This window comes from Bos grunniens, chromosome 4, assembly GCF_055505025.1.
Source record: "Bos grunniens cultivar Pamir isolate PY7600 chromosome 4, Bosgru_T2T1.0, whole genome shotgun sequence".
Taxonomy (NCBI): Eukaryota; Metazoa; Chordata; class Mammalia; order Artiodactyla; family Bovidae; genus Bos; species Bos grunniens.
The window spans coordinates 63,708,844-63,728,615 of record NC_141168.1 but is presented as its reverse complement, the minus strand read 5'-3'; the positions used below and the strand labels follow the sequence as shown (position 1 = coordinate 63,728,615).

The following is a 19,772-nucleotide window of genomic DNA, read 5'->3' as shown; positions in this document are numbered from 1 at the left end:
TAAGAGATTTGTCTTAAATAGAAATAGGCCCTCTTGTATATACTCATTTCCTTCATATATGTTTCCACTATCAGATTCGGTTCTATTTTCTGTGTCTTTATTCTGTAGCTATAAAAACATATCATTCTTTACCTTTTCAAAATTTTTTAATCTTTTAGTCTTTATATAATATTATATTTAATGTCATTGTGTAGAGTGCTTCTTTTTGATTAATATTGCACTTTTTAATTCTTCCATGCTATTAGATATAGCTCTTGTTCTTTTTTACTGTTATATAGTAGTCCAATGAATCTTTGTATATTGTGGTTAATTTATCTTTTCTCCTGTTGATAGACTGTTAGTATGTTTCTGATTTTTTTCTGAGATAACAATGTTTCAATGTGAAAGAGGCTTCAGCCTTCTGATTTCTCCCCATGAAAACACATCTCATCCTGGAAAGAAAGATGCTTCTTGTAGTGGTTTTCAGACTGTACCCCTCAGATCCCTAGGGTTCTGCTGCAATGATTAGGGCTTCCTTGAGGGTGAAGAATAGGCAATATGAAGTAGAAAGGATGACGGTCCCAACTAGACATCCAAATTTGACTAGAATATCAATTCTGTCAATATCAATTACCAAACTAAGAAGAGTTTATTCTCCTAACAGAGGAATTGGTGATTTTTACCATATTTCTCTCTTACTGGCTAGATAATTCTTTGTTAGGTTAAAGTCTGACACAAAAAGAGCAACATAGATAATGAAAACCATTTCTAAATGTAAGGAAATTATTTTTGTTCGTTATTGCCCCTGGGAGATGTGTTCTGTCTGTGGACTCAGTTCCCTGTTGATTACTGATGCTCAGGAGATGGTAGAGAAATCATACTGGGTCTCTGTCGGAGGTGATGAGATTATTTACTGGGGCCAGAATAGAAGGACTGAAGAGACCCAGGGAACGTGGACCCTGAAAGGCCTGTGCTCGTGACCTAGAGGAGAGACTCGGAGCCAGTGCTGGGGATTAGTGATGTGGAAGAGGGGGAGGGGAAGCCTGCTTCACTTATTCTGTGGGACACTCCTCGTGGAAGGTAATTATGGGGAAACATCAGAGAAGGCAATGGCACCCCACTCCAGTACTCTTGCCTGGAAAATCCCATGGATGGAGGAGCCTGGTGGGCTGCAGTCCATGGGGTCACTGAGGGTCGGACACGACTGAGCAACTTCCCTTTCACTTTTCACTTGCATGCATTGGAGAAGGAAATGGCAGCCCACTTCAGTGTTCTTGCCTGGAGAATCCAGGGACGGGGGAGCCTGGTGGGCTGCCGTCTATGGGGTCGCACAGAGTCGGACACACTGAAATGACTTAGCAGTATAAACTTCTGAGAAACAAAGTGACTCCTGATCAATGGATCACATTGAGGCACACGCACAGATGCTAGTAAGAGGCCTGACTTCCATCAGTGCCCCCAGGAAGATGGGATTAGCTTGCTATTTAGTGACTCGCTGAGCTTCCCAGGTGGCACTAGTGGTAAAAAAAAAATTACCCAGGAATCATAACAACAACAATAAGGAAAAACCATGAATAGCATCACCAAACTATGGTGAAATCAGATTCATGTTTTAGATAAACTTTGACCTGTTAGTTTCCTGCTGGTACCACAGTGACTACCACAAACTTAGTAGATTAATGTAACTCAAATTTCTTATGTTACATTTCTATAGGGCAGAAGTCCAAAAGGCTTCTCACTGGCCTAAAATCAGGGTGTGGATGGAGCAACATTCCTTTGTGTAGTGTCTGGGGAATAATTTGTTTTCTTGCCTCTGACAGCTTCTAGAGGCTACCTACATTCCTGCCTCCTTCATCTTTAAGGCCAGCAGTCTAGCATCTTCACATCTCTGACTCTGTCTAGCTGCTTTCACTTGTAAGGACCTCTATGTTTACATGGGTCCCACCTAGATAATTCAGGATAATCTCCCCAGCTCAGCATCCTTATTTTAATCATTTCTGAAAAATCTCTTTAACATAATCTATTCACATAACATATTCACAGTTTCTGAGAATTAAGATGTAGATGTCTTTGAGGGGAACAATTTATTCTGCCTACTACATAGGGGTAAAATGAACAGTTTAAAAGCAGTGTGATGGTAGCTCCATATATGAAAGGCAAAAACACTCAGGAGTCTGAATTTTATTTACTTGTTGGAAGTAAAATAAATGGAACATGAAGTCCTACAGTTATATGAGTACACACATCTTGGCCAGATGGAAGTTACAAATGACACTTTGCTGATTAAAATTATAAATCTGAACAGGGGAAAATAAAATAGGGATAAGTACATTACAGGGTATCAACTGGCTATGTATTCAGCTGAAGACAAAGTATTTAATTCTTGATGGCCTTAATGACAGTTCCATTTCTCAGAACACTGAGTATGGCAGAGATAATTGCTACTCTGAGCTGAATTCTGATCAACAAAGATGAACTGGTTAGTGATAGAGAAGTGAGAAGGATCTGAGAAAGTGATTTCATTTTCTGGGGCATTCATTTTAGCCAGAAAGGCATACAGAGTACAGTCAGCCCATGCTTTAAGAAAATAGATTTCAAAATATTTTGGAGAACAAGACTGTAGATGTTACAAGCTCCTTAGGAGAGATAGAAAGTTCTGAAAGTTTTCTTTGTACTAGAATCCTATATTAGGCTTCTCCAGAGAAGTAGACCCAATAGTGTATGTGTGTGTGTGTGTGTGTGTGTGTGTGTGTAGCTTTATTGTAAGGAATTGTCTTATGTGTTTGTGGAGGCTGAGAAGTCCCAAAATCTGCAGTTAGCAAGCTGGAGATTCAAAGTTGGTGACATAGTTCCAGTCTGAGTTCCAAGGCCTAAAAACCAGGAGAGGTGTTTGTATAAACTGCAGTCTAAATCTGAAGGCAGGAGAAGGTGGATATCTCAGCTGAATGACAGGCAGAGAGAGTAAACTCTTCTTTACTCCACCTTTTCTTGTATTCAGAGCTTCAACGGATTAGGTGAGGCCCACCCATGTTGGGGAGGACAGTCTGCTTTACTTAGCCTACCAAATCACACATAATTCTCATCCAGAAATACACTGTAACACCAAAGATAGCATTTAACCAAATACCACTTAACCAATACCTCCCATGGCACAAATTGACATATAAAATTAACCAGTGCAAACCTCAAAGAGAAAAAAAGTGGAGGAGATATGCAAAGGAAGCAATATGGCTGCAGAATACTTCCAGTTGAGCTTACCTTAGAAATTAACACTCACAGAAGGCAAAGAGGGGCATACAAGGTCAACACCACAGAAGGGAACAACAAAAACGTGGTAGGAAGGTTCAGGCCATCTTGAGTTAAGGGGCAGGGGCAGCCTCAGGGCTGGAGGCATTCTACAGCCAGGCAGAGTCCCGCAAAGTGAGAGTCTAGGGCAGCTGACCAGACCTGAAAGACTTCACTCAGATTTGAAATTTAAGCAGCTTGTTGGTCCACGTCTGAATCATCCGGGGTCCAGGCAGGCTTATTTAAGGTATAAAAGTTGAGCTGCTCACTTTTGCTTTTCTCCCCACAATTCTATTCTTACTGTTTTTTGAAGGCCAGGAAAAGGTCTCAGTGATGTTGGAGAAGACAGCTTGCCATGAGTAAAGAGCAGATTTGAAGGATGAAGGTTGAGGCAGGGGGAGGCAGAAGCATGGAGAATGGGGACTGAGTGGCAGTTGAAGTTGTGGGAGTGAGAAGGTGGATGTTGAGTCTTCTCAGACCACAGGGCAGGCTCTGGGGGACTGTGGTTTTGCCTCCATTTTCACTGGGCCCCATCGCTTGGTGCTTGACTTGTTCAGCAGAGGTCTGTGGTCATTCCCGAGCTATTTGCTTGCTAAGATAAGGTCATACATGTTTTTACTTTGGGGTAATTGAGCAGTTTCTCAGGCAAACCACAGTGTAGATAATAGAGGTGAGCATAAATGCACGGAGTGTGTAGTGATGAGAAACGTGCTGGTGCTACCTCCTATTCCCACAGACTGAAAAGCCAGGCATCTCAGGGATTTCGTAAGAAAGTACCCAGAAGTCATTTTTTTTCCCTTTTGCCAGAAACTCCCCAGTTCCCTATTAGCTCTTTTGTGGACTTGATGGCCGCAATGAAAAAGTAAAGGAGAAAGGGAGGAAGGTGGACTATAAGACAGTTTTTTAAGGACATCTTTGTTGTTGTTATTTTTAATATTTGGCTGCACTGAGTCTCAGTTGTGGCATGCAAGATCTAGTTCCCTGAGCAGGGATCAAACTTGGGCCTCCTGCACTGAGACCATGGAGTCTTAGCCACTGGACCACCACAGGAGAGTCCCCATAAGACTGTTTTTAAAGTTTATTCTGGGAACGAATGCCTCTACCTGTCCATCCCACCCCCCACTTTAGGCCACAATATTAAAAAAGGATGTGTGATGGTGTATCTATTAATTTGACGACTTGAAGAATAAAATCTCACTACAGTTGATGAGTGCCTGTAGCTTTTCTTTGAACTTTAGGTAAAGCCTAGTTGAGTATTGACTTTTCTTGCACTGTAATTAAATTTCTTTCACATTAGAAAATGCCACTTGCTCACAACTTTTCTATTAACCACAGCTGACACTGTAGCAGACAGGCCTTGTAAAGATGCACGGAGTTGCAGGAACGAAGAATGCTCTTTTTCCCCTCAAAGTACAATGATAATGCCCTGCCCACCTGCCTGGTCCCCTCTCAGTGTTACTTCACTCTGCTTGGAACCGACTTTCTCCTGTTCCTTCCTGAATCAAGTTGACCCATCTTTACCCTTCAGAATTCAGTTGAACTCTCATTTTCTCAAGAAATCTCTTATCTGCCTCACCCATCCCATCATCAGTCTCATTCTTTGGCTTTTTACTTCTTGGATAACCTAACACATCTGTAATAACTGAAGAACTGGTGATTTAGTTGTTTCCAGTCTGTCTCTCCCCTCTCATCCCAGAATAAGAGCCTAAAATAACATGGGTTGTATTTATCCTGAAGACAGTTTTATCTCTAGCTTCCATAACAGTGCCTGCTGCATAATAGACACTTGATAGATGCTTCATGAATGCTATGTACTAGGTCATGACCAGGATCAGGATGGAGCAGGAATTGTTGTTCAGTCGTTCAGTCGTGTCCGACTCTTTGTGACCCCATGGACTGCAGCACACCAGGCCTCCCTGTCCATTACCAACTCCTGGAGCTTATTCAAACTCATATCCATTGAGTCAGTGATGCAATCCAACTGTCTCATCCTCTGTCATCCCCTTCTCATCCTTCCTTCAATCTTTCCCAGCATCAGGATCTTTTCAAATGAGGCAGTTCTTTGCATCAGGTGGCCAAATTATTACAGTTTCAGCTTCAGCATCAGTCCTTCCAATGAATATTCAGGACTGATTTCCTTTAGGATTCACTGGTTTAATCTCCTTGCTGTCCAAGGGACTCTCAAGAGTCTTCTCCAACACCACAGTTCAAAAGTATCAATTCTTCGGTGCTCACACATCCATATGAGTTAAATAAGCAGGGTGACAATATGCAGCCTTGTCATATTCCTTTCAGAATTTTGAACCAGTCAATTGTTCTATGCCAGGTTCTAACTTGCTTCTTGACTTGTATACCCGTTTCTCAGGAGACAGATAAGGTGGTCTGGTACTCCCGTCTCTTTAAGAATTTTCCACAGTTGGTTGTGATCCACACACTCAAAGGCTTTAGCATAGTCATGAAGCAGAAGTAGATGTTTTTCTGGAACTCCCTTGCTTTCTCCATGATCTAGCGTATGCTGGTGTTTGATCTCTGGTTCCTCTGCATTCCTTAGTATTTTGCTTTAAGGGTGGGAGATTGAAACCACTCTATAAGAAACCTGGGCCGCACAGAGATCCCTAGCCCTGGGCTGTTGTCTACCTGTGTGGTACTGACTGTGTGTGCATGGCAGGAAGCCCCTAAATCATCATCAGTCCTGTCCATTTTGAGCGTTTTCTGTCCACAGTGTCTGAAGGGCTTGTTTGCAGGTTCTGTTGCTGTCTGTGACATTAACAGTTCATTTCCTGGTATCTTGGATCACAAAGGCCTAAACCAGCTCTGATTGCAGGGCTTTTTGTCCAGCGGCTCTGCTCCATTCAGAGCTGTGCCACAGCCGGACCCCTCACCCACCTGGGGTACCATCTCCGCATCCTGAGGCTGCCATGGAGCAGCTGCTTGGGAGTCGTGCTGGCGTCCAGCCTATACTGGGACAGTTGGTGGAAAGTGGCTGGTAACCCTGCATGCCCCTACAGGACTCACAGCCCTCACTCACTCGGGGACAGAAGACTACAAAGATGATTAAAACTTTGTTGCTAGAGGAACAAAGATGAGAACTTTCCTTGAAATTAACATCGAGAAGGAAGTTTATCAGCATTTCTTAGCTGCTGTTTCCTCTTCCTAGCCCCACACCTATTGGAATTGCTAATGGGAGCTGGCTTTATTTCTTCAAGTGTGTACAGACAAAATAAAAAGTAAGACACACCATACACACCATACAGTGAGCTTTATCTGAGAATCTGAATCTGAGTATTTGACCCTTTCAAGGACAGAACCTGCATAACAGATTCTACTGTTTAGAAACTTACTGTATGTTCAAGTCTGGGTTTTGTTTTTTCTTTGAGCCTTTCTCTGTTTTCTTTTGAGCCTTCTTGATGACTCCAGGTGTTTTGTTTTAAAGGTAAGAATTAGCATTTTAACCAGTCAGCTCATTTGGCATTTACCCCTCGATTCTATCATGTGCATTGGCTAATATTGCCCTAGTAATGGAGAAGCAGCAAATCTTCAGGCAACTCATATATTTCTTTTTACACGCACCACACACCAATTATTTGTCTGCCTTACATTTTGGCAGTAGAGATTTCCTTAACAGTTGGTTGCAAATTGAATTTTTAGAAATCAAATCCCACTGGCTGCAGGAACATATCAGACAAGCTTTATCTTCCTTTCTAATTAAGCATCACTAGGCAGTGACTCCTGTCATTTAAGCTTTCAGTTTCCTTTTCTTGGTTCTTTTTGTCAAGTAATTGTTTTATAAATAAGTATCGGGCTTCCCTGGTAGCTCAGCTGGTAAAGAATCCACCTGCAATGCAGGAGACCTTGGTTTGATTCCTGGGTTGAGAAGATCCCCAGGAGAAGGAATAGGCTACCCACTCCAGTATTCTTGGGCTTCCATGGTGACTCAGCTGGTAAAGAATCCACCTGCAATGTAGGAGACCCCGGTTCCATTCCTGGATTGGGAAGATCAGCTGGAGAAGGGAAGGGCTACCCACTCCAGTATTTCGGCTTGGAGTACAGTCCATGGGATCGCAAAGAGTCTGACAGAACAGAGTGACTTTCACTTTCAGTTTCAATGAAGTTCCCTGGTAAGGCTTCCTGTTGCAAGGAAGCCTGCAATGAGTTCTACTGAATTTTAACACTTTGTGTTCATTTTCTGAAAGTGAAGCATGACTGTGACTTATGTGGTTTGTTTTGATGGTAAACCTCAGGCCACACCTCACTGTGTTGGTAGCCCGGTGGCAGGCATTAAAAGAAATATAACTGCCAACCTCACTACTGAAAGAAATCAAGAAGACAACAAGAGAAGTCAGGCAAACACCAATAAAGGCGCTTTCCGAATTGTGAATACTTAAAATTTTTATTAGGATACAGGATCATACATTTTTTCCCTATGGATATACCTTATTATACTGGCTAGGAATCCAGTGCAGTGTTGAATTGGTGAAATTGGCCTTCTTTGCTTTATTTTTGATCTTAAAGACAAAGCATTCAATCTTTTACTATTATGTTAGCTAACAGTAGGTATTTCATCAAGGCCCTTTATCAATTTGAGAAAACTATCTATTATTCTTTAATTATCACCTTTTATCATTAATGGATGCTGAATTTTTCACGTTTCATACATCTGCTAATATAGTGAATCACATTGATTGATTGACTTTCAAATGTTAAAACGATCATTCATTCCCAGGATAAACCTATTTAATTACTGTATGTGTGTTATGCTAAAATTTTATAAGAATTTTTGCATCTATGTTGATGAGAGATAGCAAATCTGTAGTTTTGTCTTAAAATGTCTTTGATTGATTTTGGCATAGATAATACTGGCCTCATAAAATGAGTTAATTGTATTCCCTGTTCTATTTTCTGGGAGGATTTACGTAGACTTGATATGCTTTCTTCTACGTATTGCCTCATAGAACTCATAGAAGCCACCTGGGTCTGGAATTTTCCTTGTATGCTCCTAATAGCAAGTTGAGTTTCTTTAATAGGTATAGAGTTATTTAGCTTATCCATTTTCCCTTGAATGAGTGAGGTGGGATTATAGCTTATACAAGCTGTCTATAAGACACATGGACTTTTATAAACCAAAATTAATTCATTTGAATTGTTTCACAGATGACATCTTTTAGAAAACCAAGCAAGGTAGGCTAGGGTATTTGCAAGTGGGCACATCCTATAAATAAAATTCCCATTATGGGCCCAAGATAGGCAATAATTTTGTGTTCATGACATCACATTGAAAAATAAACCTTCAGGACAATAGGCATATTCACTGTTATGTTTTCAAAATATTGGGATATATACTGCATATAAGTCAATTTTTAGATTACTTATCACCTTACTATTTCAAATACTTATGACAAATTAGAGATCAAAAATATGAAAAAATATTCAAGAAAAGTAGAAGATAGTTTAAGATATTCATGACATGAATGTAGTCAAAGTTCCAGACAGAGAGAAGAACTAGCAGTAGCAGGAAGGAAATAATACTAGAAATAATTCAAGGCAAGTTCCCAGAACTAAAGGGCATGAGTTTATAGATTTTAAGAGCCACGACAAAGTATATGATCATAAAGTTTTGAATTTCAAGGAATTCCTGAAAACTTTCAGAAAGAAAAACAAAAATAAAACAAAAATCTGATCATGGAGAAAGGGTTGGAAATCAGAATAGCAGGAAATGAAAAGTGTTAATTTAGCCAGAAATTGTGATATAACTCTCTTAAGAGGCTGAAGAGAAGAAAAAGAGAAACAAAACAAAACACTAAAAACTAAAAAACAAAACAAAAAACTAAATTCTCATCTACCATAACAGAAGTGAGTCGATGATCCATCTCAATGAAAAGTCTGGAGATAGCAAGAAAAGCATGCTATTTAGGTATTTGGTAGTAAAAACAAACAAACAAACAAAAAAAACCTGTTTCAATAAAAGAGTGAAAGGCCAGTAGTCATGGGTTGGAGAAGCGACTACTGTTTTTCAGTATTAACTTTGTAGAATGAGTACTTTTCTAACTATATGTGTTAATAATTTAGCAATTAAAATTAAAGAGTAGATAAGGATTTGCACGAGGTTTGCGTGGGCCTGTTAAATGTGACACTAATACTTCTCCTCCCTCCAGATTCCCGGTACATTCTCTTACCTGTCGTGTTACATCACCTCCACATGCACTTGCAAGAGCAGAAGGACCTGATCATGTGTGCACGGATCCTTAGCAACGTATTTTGTCTCATCAAGAAAAATAGCTCAGTAAGTAAACACAGGTCATAGGATATAGTGCCCATCAGATGGCTTCTGGAAAGAAAATGTTAAGTCTTCTGAGAAAGCACACCAAAGAATCATCCTTTGAGACTCTCGCTTTCATGTCCATCTATGTTGGACTTTTTACTTTTCTTCTAAAGGAATTTTTTTTTAACCTTGTTGGATGGCTGTAGCCCCAAATAACCTGCGTGTCTTAAACTTGTATTTCAAGAAAGAACTGAATACCCAATGACAAAAATTAGAAATCTCACAGCCTCCCACATGTGTCTTTAATCTTGATAAATCCTCTGTGGCAAGAATAAATTATTGCTTGCAAAGACAGTCTGTTTGGGCCCATTCAGTGAAAGACTGGATGATGATGGTCAGAGCTTGGCCACAGGCCTTGGGCCAAGCCCTGTGCAGATAGTGAAAGCTAAAGAGAGGCCCAGGGGCCTGGTGGTATCTTGCACCACAACCATTACTAATCACTCCATTGTCATGGCTCTAGGAATTCCTGTCAATGTTCCTGACTCTTGAGGAATTGCAGTTTGTATTAGACGATGCAGTGTCAACAGAGAAAAATTGCATGCTTGCTTATAAATGGGGGTAACCCCCTGCATGCTCATGGTTCAGAGGTCTGGTGTGAAGTCCATGTGCGAAGGATGTCCTAGTTTAGTTCCATCAGTTTGCACCTGTTTACTATGCAGCCTCATCTGTAACAACGTTTACAAAGCAGGATTGGCAGTGAATGTTGGGATCCCTGTTTCTCTGCCTCCCATTTACTAGCATGCTATCGTTTCCCCATTTTCCTTCCCTTGGAGTTATGATCACCTTCTGAAGAGCTCTGCAGTCAGCTGGCATGTGCTCCCAGTAGAAGTCTTGGACATAGGACTCCAGTACTGTGGGAACAGTTGTTGTTGTTTAGTTGCTAAATCATGTCTTTGTGACCCCATGGACTGCAGCACACCAGGCTCCTCTGTCCTTCACCATCAACCGGAGTTTGCTCAGACTCATGTCTATTGAGTCAGTGATGCTTATCTAACAGTCTCATCCTCTGTCACCCCCTTCTCCTCCTGCCTTCGATCTTTCCCAGCATCAGGGTCTTTTCCAGTGAGTCAGCTCTTTGCATCAGGTGGCCAAAGTATTGGAGCTTCAGCTTCAACTTCAGTCCTTCCAATGAGTATTCAGGGTTGATTTCCTTTAGGTTGACTAGTTTGATCTCCTTGCTGTCCAAAGGACTCTCAAGAGTCTTCTTCAGCACCACATTTCAAAAGCATCGGTTCTTTGGTGGGAACAGAGTTGGCCCTTGAGAGAAAAAGGCCAGAAACTCTGTGTCTGAAAGTATGGTGTGAGATACCTGCATAGGAGGGACCATTGGTTTTTACACACCCAGTTCATTAAAGTACAGCTATACTGTGCCTAGTGAGAATGCTTTTGCTAACTCTCATTGCTGAGAGTGAGAAGTAAGTTTAAAAGGTTACTGCAGAAAACCAAAAACGTCAGGTGTTAGTAGAGATGATTTTTTTTCCCGTCCTATTTCATTGTTGAAGTTTTGGTCAATTTTTGCACTTATCTGATAAGGAAGTCAGAGCAGAAACTCTGTTCTGGGGGGAAATCTTTAGTAGTTTTCTTTCCAGTGTAAGAAAGTTGATCATAAAATCCCAGCCAAAAGGGTCCTTCAAACTCATATTTTCTAAAAGTTTTCTTTGCAAAAGTAATCTTCTTGCTACACAAGGCATTTGTCATCATGGTCCTTTGTCTGGTGCAGGTGTAATAAGAACTCAAATCCAGTACCTTTAGTCAGTGCAGAAAATTTTGCTCTCTCTCAAGTTCTGGGGCTTAGATAGTATTCATTTTGCTTTGGGAGAGCAGTCCCACCACAGCCCCTGACATTAAGTCCAGTCTGTAACTAGCATCATTCATTTAGACTGAATGCTGTTTGCTAATCTTTACATTCATGGGAAATAGATGTGGAAACAGTGTCAGACTTTATTTTTGGGGGCTCTCAAATCACTGCAGATGGTGATTGCAGCCATGAAATTAAAAGACACTTAATCCTTGAAAGGAAAGTTATGACCAACCTAGATAGCATATTCAAAAGCAGAGACATTACTTTGCCAACAAAGGTCCATCTAGTCAAGGCTATGGTTTTTCCAGTGGTCATGTATGGATGTGAGAGTTGGACTGTGAAGAAAGCTGAGCACCGAAGAATTGATGCTTTTGAACTGTGGTGTTGGAGAAGACTCTTGAGAGTCCCTTGGACTGCAAGGAGATCCAACCAGTCCATTCTAAAGATCAGTCCTGGGTGTTCTTTGGAAGGAATGATGCTAAAGCTGAAACTCCAGTACTTTGGCCACCTCATGCGAACAGTTGACTTATTGGAAAAGACTGATGCTGGGAGGGATTGGGGGCAGGAGGAGAAGGGGACAACAGAGGATGAGATGGCTGGATGGCATCACCGACCTGATGGACGTGAGTTTGAGTGAACTCCGGGAGTTGGTGATGGACAGGGAGGCCTGGCGTGCTGCAATTAATGGGGTTGCAGAGTCGGACACGACTGAGCGACTGAACTGAACTGAAAAATCACTTTATAGGAATAGTCATTTACACTTAGGAGTTTTGGAAAATGACCCATGCAGCTCCGGTGATGAGAAGAGTAAATGTAAACACAATCTGAAATCAAAAGATTACAAACTCTTAAAACCAAAAGGGATGTTTAGTGAACTGTCAGGCCCAGAGAGGCAAACTTAACTCACAGAGAGACACACACCATGTTAGTGGCATAGCTGGTGTTCTGAATTAGTTTGGGGTATGTTCCAGACCATCACCCCATCTTTTTACTTGCATCCCAGGTTCCCACTGCACTGCGAAGTCACATACTCTTGGGTAAAGTGTTAACATCTCCGTGCATTTTGTTTTCTATGAAAGGTCATTCACTTAGATAAATTAGGAGAGGTCCAGGACTGACGAGCTCCAGTCCTTTGTTAGGACTCTTATTTTAGGCCACAATTTCCTGAGCATATTATTTCTTTTTCCTTTAGGAAAAATCTGTGCTGGAGGAAATAGATGTGATAGTGGCCAGCCTGCTGGACATCCTGCTGAGAACCATCTTGGAGATCACCAGTCGTCCGCAGCCATCTGGCTCCACCATGAGGCTTCAGTTCCAGGATGTCACGGTGAGGCCATGGCGCAAAACTGCAGAGTTGTGCTTGTTAAAACCTCAGTTGCTTTGAGGGTGGGTTGCTGTAAGAATCTGGGGAATCTGAACTTGGGAGATGATCTGTGTTCATTTCAAATGTATGTAAGTTTACCTTCGTTTTACCAGGGGATGGGAATAAGATGCATATTTGTTAAAAGATCTTGGATTAAGATATTTCTAATTGCAGAAAGCCCAAATTGGCCCAGTTTCCCCCCCCCCCCATTTTGCCAAATTCATGTTTATCTGTGGCTCTATATCCTCAGTCTCATTGATAACTATCCATTCTCTTTTCATTCATCAAATTGCTTGAGAAAGTTAGAACATTAAAACAGGCCAATAGCAGTCAAGGGTCCTAAGTTTTGATTGTGAATTTTTCTGTATGGCTAGTAAGGATCTTTGGAGAAGGCAATGGCACCCCATTCCAGTACTCCTGCCTGGAAAATCACATGGACGGAGGAGCCTGGTAGGCTGCAGTCCATGGGGTTGCTAAGAGTCGGACACGACTAAGCGACTTCACTTTCACTTTTCACTTTCATGCATTGGAGAAGGAAATGGCAACCCACTCCAGTGTTCTTGCCTGGAGAACCCCAGGGATGGGTGGGCTGCCGTCTCTGGAGTTGCACAGAGTCGGACATGACTGAAGGGACGCAGCAGCAGCAGCAGTAAGGATCTTAATTTGGTGGCAGGTTGGTGGGGGAGGTCAGTTTCCTCAGCTATAAATTGTGGAAGTTTGACTTGGTGATTTTGAGATATCTTCAAGCTCCACTATTTTATGAATTTAATGTAGCATGAGTTATAAATATTAAGCCATAATTTATGTGATAGTTTATTTGTATATATATTTATATGTGTGTGTGTAGAGAGAGAGAGATATAGATGGATGGATGGGTACATAAATTTTCACATTTGAAACTCACATTCAGTTGACCAGTGTGGGCTTTTTTTTTTTTTAAGGTCTGATTCAGAACATTCTTCTAAATACCACTTGCAGAAATGGCAGTAGATGTTATAGTTTTCATGGTTATTAACCAAAATGTCAGCCTTTTGCTATTATTTTTACAAATTGTGCACTATAGAACCACTATCATAAGAATGTTTGCCTAGCTCCTGATGAAGATACTATTTTTTTCTTTTACTTAAAGAAATAGAGGATTTCCCAGGTGTCTCAGTAGTAAAAATCCCACCTGCCAATCCAGGAGGTGCAGGTTCGATTCCTGGGTCAGGAAGATCCCCTGGAGGAGGAAACGGCAACCCATTGCAGTATTCTTGTCTGGGAAGTCCCATGGACAGAGTGGGGTACAGACCATGGTGTCGCAAAAGAGTTGGGCAGGACTTAGGGACTAAACAACAAACAACAACAAAAAAGAAAGCCCACGCTGGCTGTCCTGCCAGGGTTGAATGCCTTAAGGATGGCCATTTTGTATTGCATCTTATTTTCTCTGCTTTCAGAGCTGAGATTTACCTGGTTCTTCCTGCCAAGCTCTGGGTTTGGGAAGTAAAGTTACTCAACTTCTTTTAACAAACAAAGGTTAAAGATTATATGAAAAAACTTCCTAATATATGTAATAGTTGTACTGCCTTATTAAAGAAAAGAAGAACAAGCTATTAATTTCATGTGTAAAATGCCACCTACCTCATAGGGTTAGCTTTGTGTATTTGGCAACTCTTTTGTCTATAGTAAATGCTCAAAACATGTTTTTTCTTAAAACCACTGGAGATCATTATGGGTTTGAAAGTTTGCAGGAGTTTGTTTTGAATTTTTTTGTTCTGTCTTCTCATGTTTTTCTGAAATTTTTATTTTGTGATAATTTGAGTCACATGCAGTTGTGAAAAATAATACAGATATTCCATGTTCCTTTTATCCAGTTTCCCTAATGGTAACGTCTTTCAGAACTATAGCACAGTATCACAACCAGGATATCGACAGTAATGCAGTCAAGATGCAGAATATTCCACCACCCCAAGAATCCCCTATCTTGCCCTTTTATAGCCAAACTCAATTCTCTCCCATCTTCACCTCCTTCTTAAGCCTGTCAACCGCAAAATTTGTTCTCCTTTTCTTGTTATTTTGTCATTTTAAGAATGCTGTACTTGAGTCACTTTGCTGTACAACAGAGAATTGGTACAACATTGTAAATTGACTATGATTTTTAAAAAATTTTTAAAAAGAATGTTATACAAGTAGAACCATACAGTACATAACTTTTGTGATTGGCTTTTTTCTTTTAACTCAGCTTAATCCTCTAGAAATTCATCCAGGTCAATGTGTATGTGTATATATACATATATATAAATATATATATATCTGTTCCTTTTTCTTAGTAGTTTTCATGGTGTGGATGTGCTATAGATATGCTATACCGAAAGCCATCTTGGTTGTTTCCAGAATTTGGCTGTTACTAACAAAGCTACTATAGACATTTGCATGCAAGTTTTTATATAAGCATATTTCTTCATTTCTCTAGGATAAATACTCCCAGGAGTATGGTTGCTGGATTGTATGGTAGTAGCCTATTTTGGTTTTTAATAAATGGCCTTACCTATTTCCATAATGGGTGTATAACTTTACATTCTCATATATGCAGTGTATAATGAATGACCCAATTTCTCAGAACCTCATAAGCATTTAGTGTTGTCACTTTGGGGAATGGGGAAGGATGGGGACACTCTGATAGGCGGGTAGTGGTATCTTATCATGGTTTTGACTTGCATTTCCCTAATGATTAATGAGGCCAAACATCTTTTCACATACTTTTTTGCCATCTATATATTGCTTTCAGTGGAATGTCTTTTTATGTCTTTTCTCCTTTTTCTAATTGGATTGCTGTCCTTGGTTGAATATGTCATTTACAAATATTTTATCCCACTCTGTAGCTTGTTTTTTCATCGTTTTAACAGGGTCTTTTTGTTGTAGAGCAAAAGTTTTTAATTTTGATGAAGTCCAGTTTATCAGTTTTTCCTTTGATGGATCATGCTTTTGATGTCAAGTTTAAGAACTCTTTTTGTCTAGCCCTATATTCTGAAGGTTATCTCCTAGGTTTTTTTCTCTTTTGCTAAAAGTATTATAGTTTTATATGTCACATTAAACTCTGTGAACCATTTTGAGTTGATTTTTATATTCATTGTGTCAGATAATTTTAACATCTCTATTATCTCAGTGTTGACATCTCTTGTCGTTTTTCATTCAGTTTGAGATCTTCTTGGATTTTTGTATGATGAGTGATCTTCAGTTGAAATCTGGACATTTTTGTATTATAAGACTCTGGATCTTATTTAAACCTTCTGTTTCACATGGCTTTATGTGACACTACTTAGCAAGGAAAGGGTTAGGATGCCAACTCATGATGGGCAGTTGGAGGCAGAAATCCAGGCTCCTTACCTTGGCTTCACTGACACAGAAGAGTCATCATGAAAATACCTGCCCCCTGTTTGACTCTCCATTCTGGAGACAGATGTTGGGGTATCCCATCACAGCCTTGTAAACAGGGAAATCTGGACTCCCCATTTGGCTCTTGCAGGTTTGAAAACAGCCAGATTTTTGTGATGTTGAGCTACAGGAGAAGTGACTGCTAAAAGTTTTGTCTTGTTAAACTTACCCTTTCCTGGTGCTTTGGCTTAAGAGAGCAGGCTTTCTGGGAGATGCCGAGCAGAGGCGAGGGTAGCGGGGGTAGTTAGGTAGATTGTTACAATTACTGTTATTTCAAGGAGGCCAGCGTCTTCAACTCCAGGAGCAGGATATAGGAGGCAAAAAGAAAACCCAGAGAACACAGTACCCTGTCCTTTCTTGGGTCTGAGGTCTCTAGCAGGCCTGTTCTCTTTCCACTTTCCAGAGTCATCTTGTTTGTTTTATATATAATGGAGGGGTTTTTGTTGTACTTGGCAGATGGAATTGGGAAAAGCATATATACTCCAGCTTCCCCAAAGCAGAAGAAAGTCTCCTTCATTTTGGTTTTGCTGGTGACATTTCAACTGCTTCCTGGCAATACAGCTCCAACACAGTCCTAAAATTATAATAGCCGAGCAAACAAAATCACAGGAAATGCTCCATGTGGTCAAAATGCCCAAGATCAAAAGCTAAAGCTCTTTGTCAAACTGCTTTGTATCTATCAACAGGGTTGAAGCTGTCAAATTTTTCTGGGCCATACATGACCTGTAGGTCTTCACAGCGTAATGCTGTAGTTTAGTTGCTCAGTTGTTTCCGACTCTTTGCAACCCCTTGGACTGTAGCCCTCTAGGCTCCTCTGTGCATAGGATTTCCCGAGCAAGAATACTGGAGTGGGTTGCCACTTCCTCCTCCAGGGGATCCTCCCCACCCAGGGATCGAACCTGTGTCTCCTCCTTGGCGGGTGCATTATTTACCAGTGAGTCACCGGGGAAGTCCTCACAGTATAATAATCAGTGCACATTAAGAGACTTGAGAAAGCAGTGAGTGATGCTCATGGGTGGGTTTGGGCAGACAAGGGGTTTGTCCGGTTTGCTACAATTTTAGGAAAATCACATAAAGTGAAACCCTTCCCACACGTAGCTGTTTTGTGGCCCTTGCCATGTACCAAACCAAACTCTGGGTATGTGGGATGAAGTTTGCAAGAAATATGCACTTAAATAGTTTGGTATCTTGGATTTTATAGATTTTATGCTTCAAGATAGTTTTTTTTTTTTTTCGAATCCCCAAGCAGACCTGGTCTGAATCCTACTCTGCCCTTTGATTAGCTGTGCATGCTCTGGGCAAACTTCTGTTTAATTGCCTTTAAAATAGAGAAAGTAATTGTACTTATCTCAACGTGAGTTTGAGGGTTTCATCAAATCTATAGAAGTGTTTAAGCACTATCAGTACATGTTAGCCATTAGTAATTGTGGTAGCAACACCAGTCCATAATATTATTATTATTGTAGAAGTAATACCTATGTTGTTGTTGTTATTGAATGAATCAAGTTCGGCTGCTTCCCGTTTACAAGATCAATTACACATTCACAAATGGTAGAAAAGAAAGATGCCTTTAATCAAAATGCCAGCCATCTGGGGAGATGGTGAACTCAGCATTCCCCAAAACCACCTCCAAAGATTCTGCTCAGCAACAAAAGCTTTTAAAAGAAACAAGGAAGTAACCTCAGTTCATCATGGAGATAGGGTGTCAGAATCACCGCCATTCTTCAACTGTGCGCAGACTTGTCCAACCCTTGTGATCGTCCTCTAGATGTTATCTTGTTCATACAGTTCGATCACACATTTTGTTCAGATTACTGGAGGGAAAGCTAGAGAAGAGATCTGGTCATTTGTTCATTACTTATTCTTCATTTCTACTTCTTTGATCTACAGAAAGAATGGACAACTTAGGCAAAGTATTGTGTGATTAAAAGATTTGAAAGCTGTGTTGGGCTGGGGATGAGTAGAACATGAGGGTGCCTGGTTTAAAAGTTAGTTATAGTGTATCTCTGCTAAAGTGACAAGGAAAAGGGGCTTCCTGCTGAAGGCAGTTTCCTATAAGAGCTGCTTTATTGTTGTTTATTATTGCTGTTTAGTTGCTAAGTCGTGTCCAACTCTTGACCCAACGGACTGTAGCCCTCCAGGTCCTCTGTCCTTGGGATTTCCCAGGCAAGAATACCGTAATGGGTTGCTGTTTTCTTCTCCAGGGGATTTTCCTGGCCCAGGGATTGAACCTGCATCTACTGCACTGGCAGGCAGATTTTTACTGCTGAGCCACCAGTAAAGCCCCTAAAAGAGCTACTTACTTTTTAACTAATTCTAAGGTGAGCAATAGGTCCTGATCATTGGCAAGGTTATTTCTCTGGGCGCTGAAGACCTAATTTCTTCCTCTTTCTGAATTAGAGAACAGGCTCTCTGAATAGGGAGTTTTTCCATGGCAGTCCTACCCTGAGCACCTTTCTGTCTTTACAGAAAAAGTGCCCACTATAAGTGGACATGCTGTGGGTAAAAGCCGGGCCCACCGTGTGTCATGGTGACATGTTTCAGCTCTCTGTAAGTGCCACATCTGTCACCCTGTCTCCTGGTAACACCAACAGGGCGACTGGCTTCCACTCCTGTCACAATTCCAGATAACAGTAGCCTTATTTTTACCATCTAAATGGGTTGTACTTCTTGTTCTTCTACCAACTGCTGTTTAAGCTTTAAAATACTCTCACTAGTTGAGGGGAGTTGGGGGAGGGTAGAGCACCATTGTAATCAGTTCCTTTCAAACGTCTCGTTGTACATGGAAGGAGACTTTATAAAGAGGCATATATGGCCATTTGTTCACCCCCGCAACTATTGGACTCCAGAGTTCCTTCCAGTTGGTAAATGCATCTGTGTACATAATTCTGTTCAGCACCATTTATAGTGAGGGTGACTCAGTTCAGCAGGAGCCATGTCTAAGACATAGCTCTACATTTGTCTAAAGTTTTTGTGTGCTATGGACTGTGTTTGAGGGAAGAAGAAGACAGAATTCTATAAGGGGGAATTCTGGGGGAAATTTGGGTATATATAATGGAAGGTTTCTTGAAGACCTTATAGCCATCTACTAACCTTATTCTCAGGTATTGGTGGAAATGGCCATTATACTCAATCTAGTTGTAATATGCATGCAACCACTGTGGCATGGAGTTCTTGCTAAAGGTGATTTGTACTTAAATTCCAACACTAATATGAATTGAACCTTGGCCGACAGTAATTTTTTATTTTTAACAAATTATGAGTCTACAGCTTTCATGCAGACACTTAAAGTCTCTTAAAATTACAGGTGAAAAATATGTCAGTGAAATATTGGACATCTCGGCCTTTTAACAGGGTTAAATGTTCCTAAACTGATGAAGTGAATAAATAAAATGACATTGTAAGGTAGATATTGGAATTGACAACATGTCTTAAATGTGCCAGGATGAGAGATTAGCATGACAAGTTGTTTGCACTGGGCCTAAACCAGATATGACAGAGATAAATAGTCAATAATATGGATTCAGAGAGAGATTCTCTTAGTACAGTGACTGTAAAGATTTAATGAAAATCTTCTCATTTTTGAGTAATTTTTATGATTTACTAAAATC

At 40.6% G+C, this 19,772-nt stretch overlaps 1 protein-coding gene across 5 annotated transcripts in view; it reads left to right on the top strand.

Moving 5' to 3' along the window:
* The window catches only part of DOCK4 (dedicator of cytokinesis 4), a 479,600-nt gene that overhangs the window by 335,768 nt on the left and 124,060 nt on the right, over positions 1 to 19,772 (top strand). For all 5 annotated transcript variants that reach the window (XR_015162547.1, XM_086396606.1, XM_086396604.1 and 2 more), the window contains exons 24-25: positions 9,417 to 9,544; positions 12,577 to 12,711. Coding sequence is in view for 4 of the 5 variants with exons in the window: in XM_086396606.1 (XP_086252732.1) it covers positions 9,417 to 9,544; positions 12,577 to 12,711 (263 nt within the window). In the remaining variant the exon portion in view is untranslated. The remainder of the gene's footprint in view (positions 1 to 9,416; positions 9,545 to 12,576; positions 12,712 to 19,772) is intronic.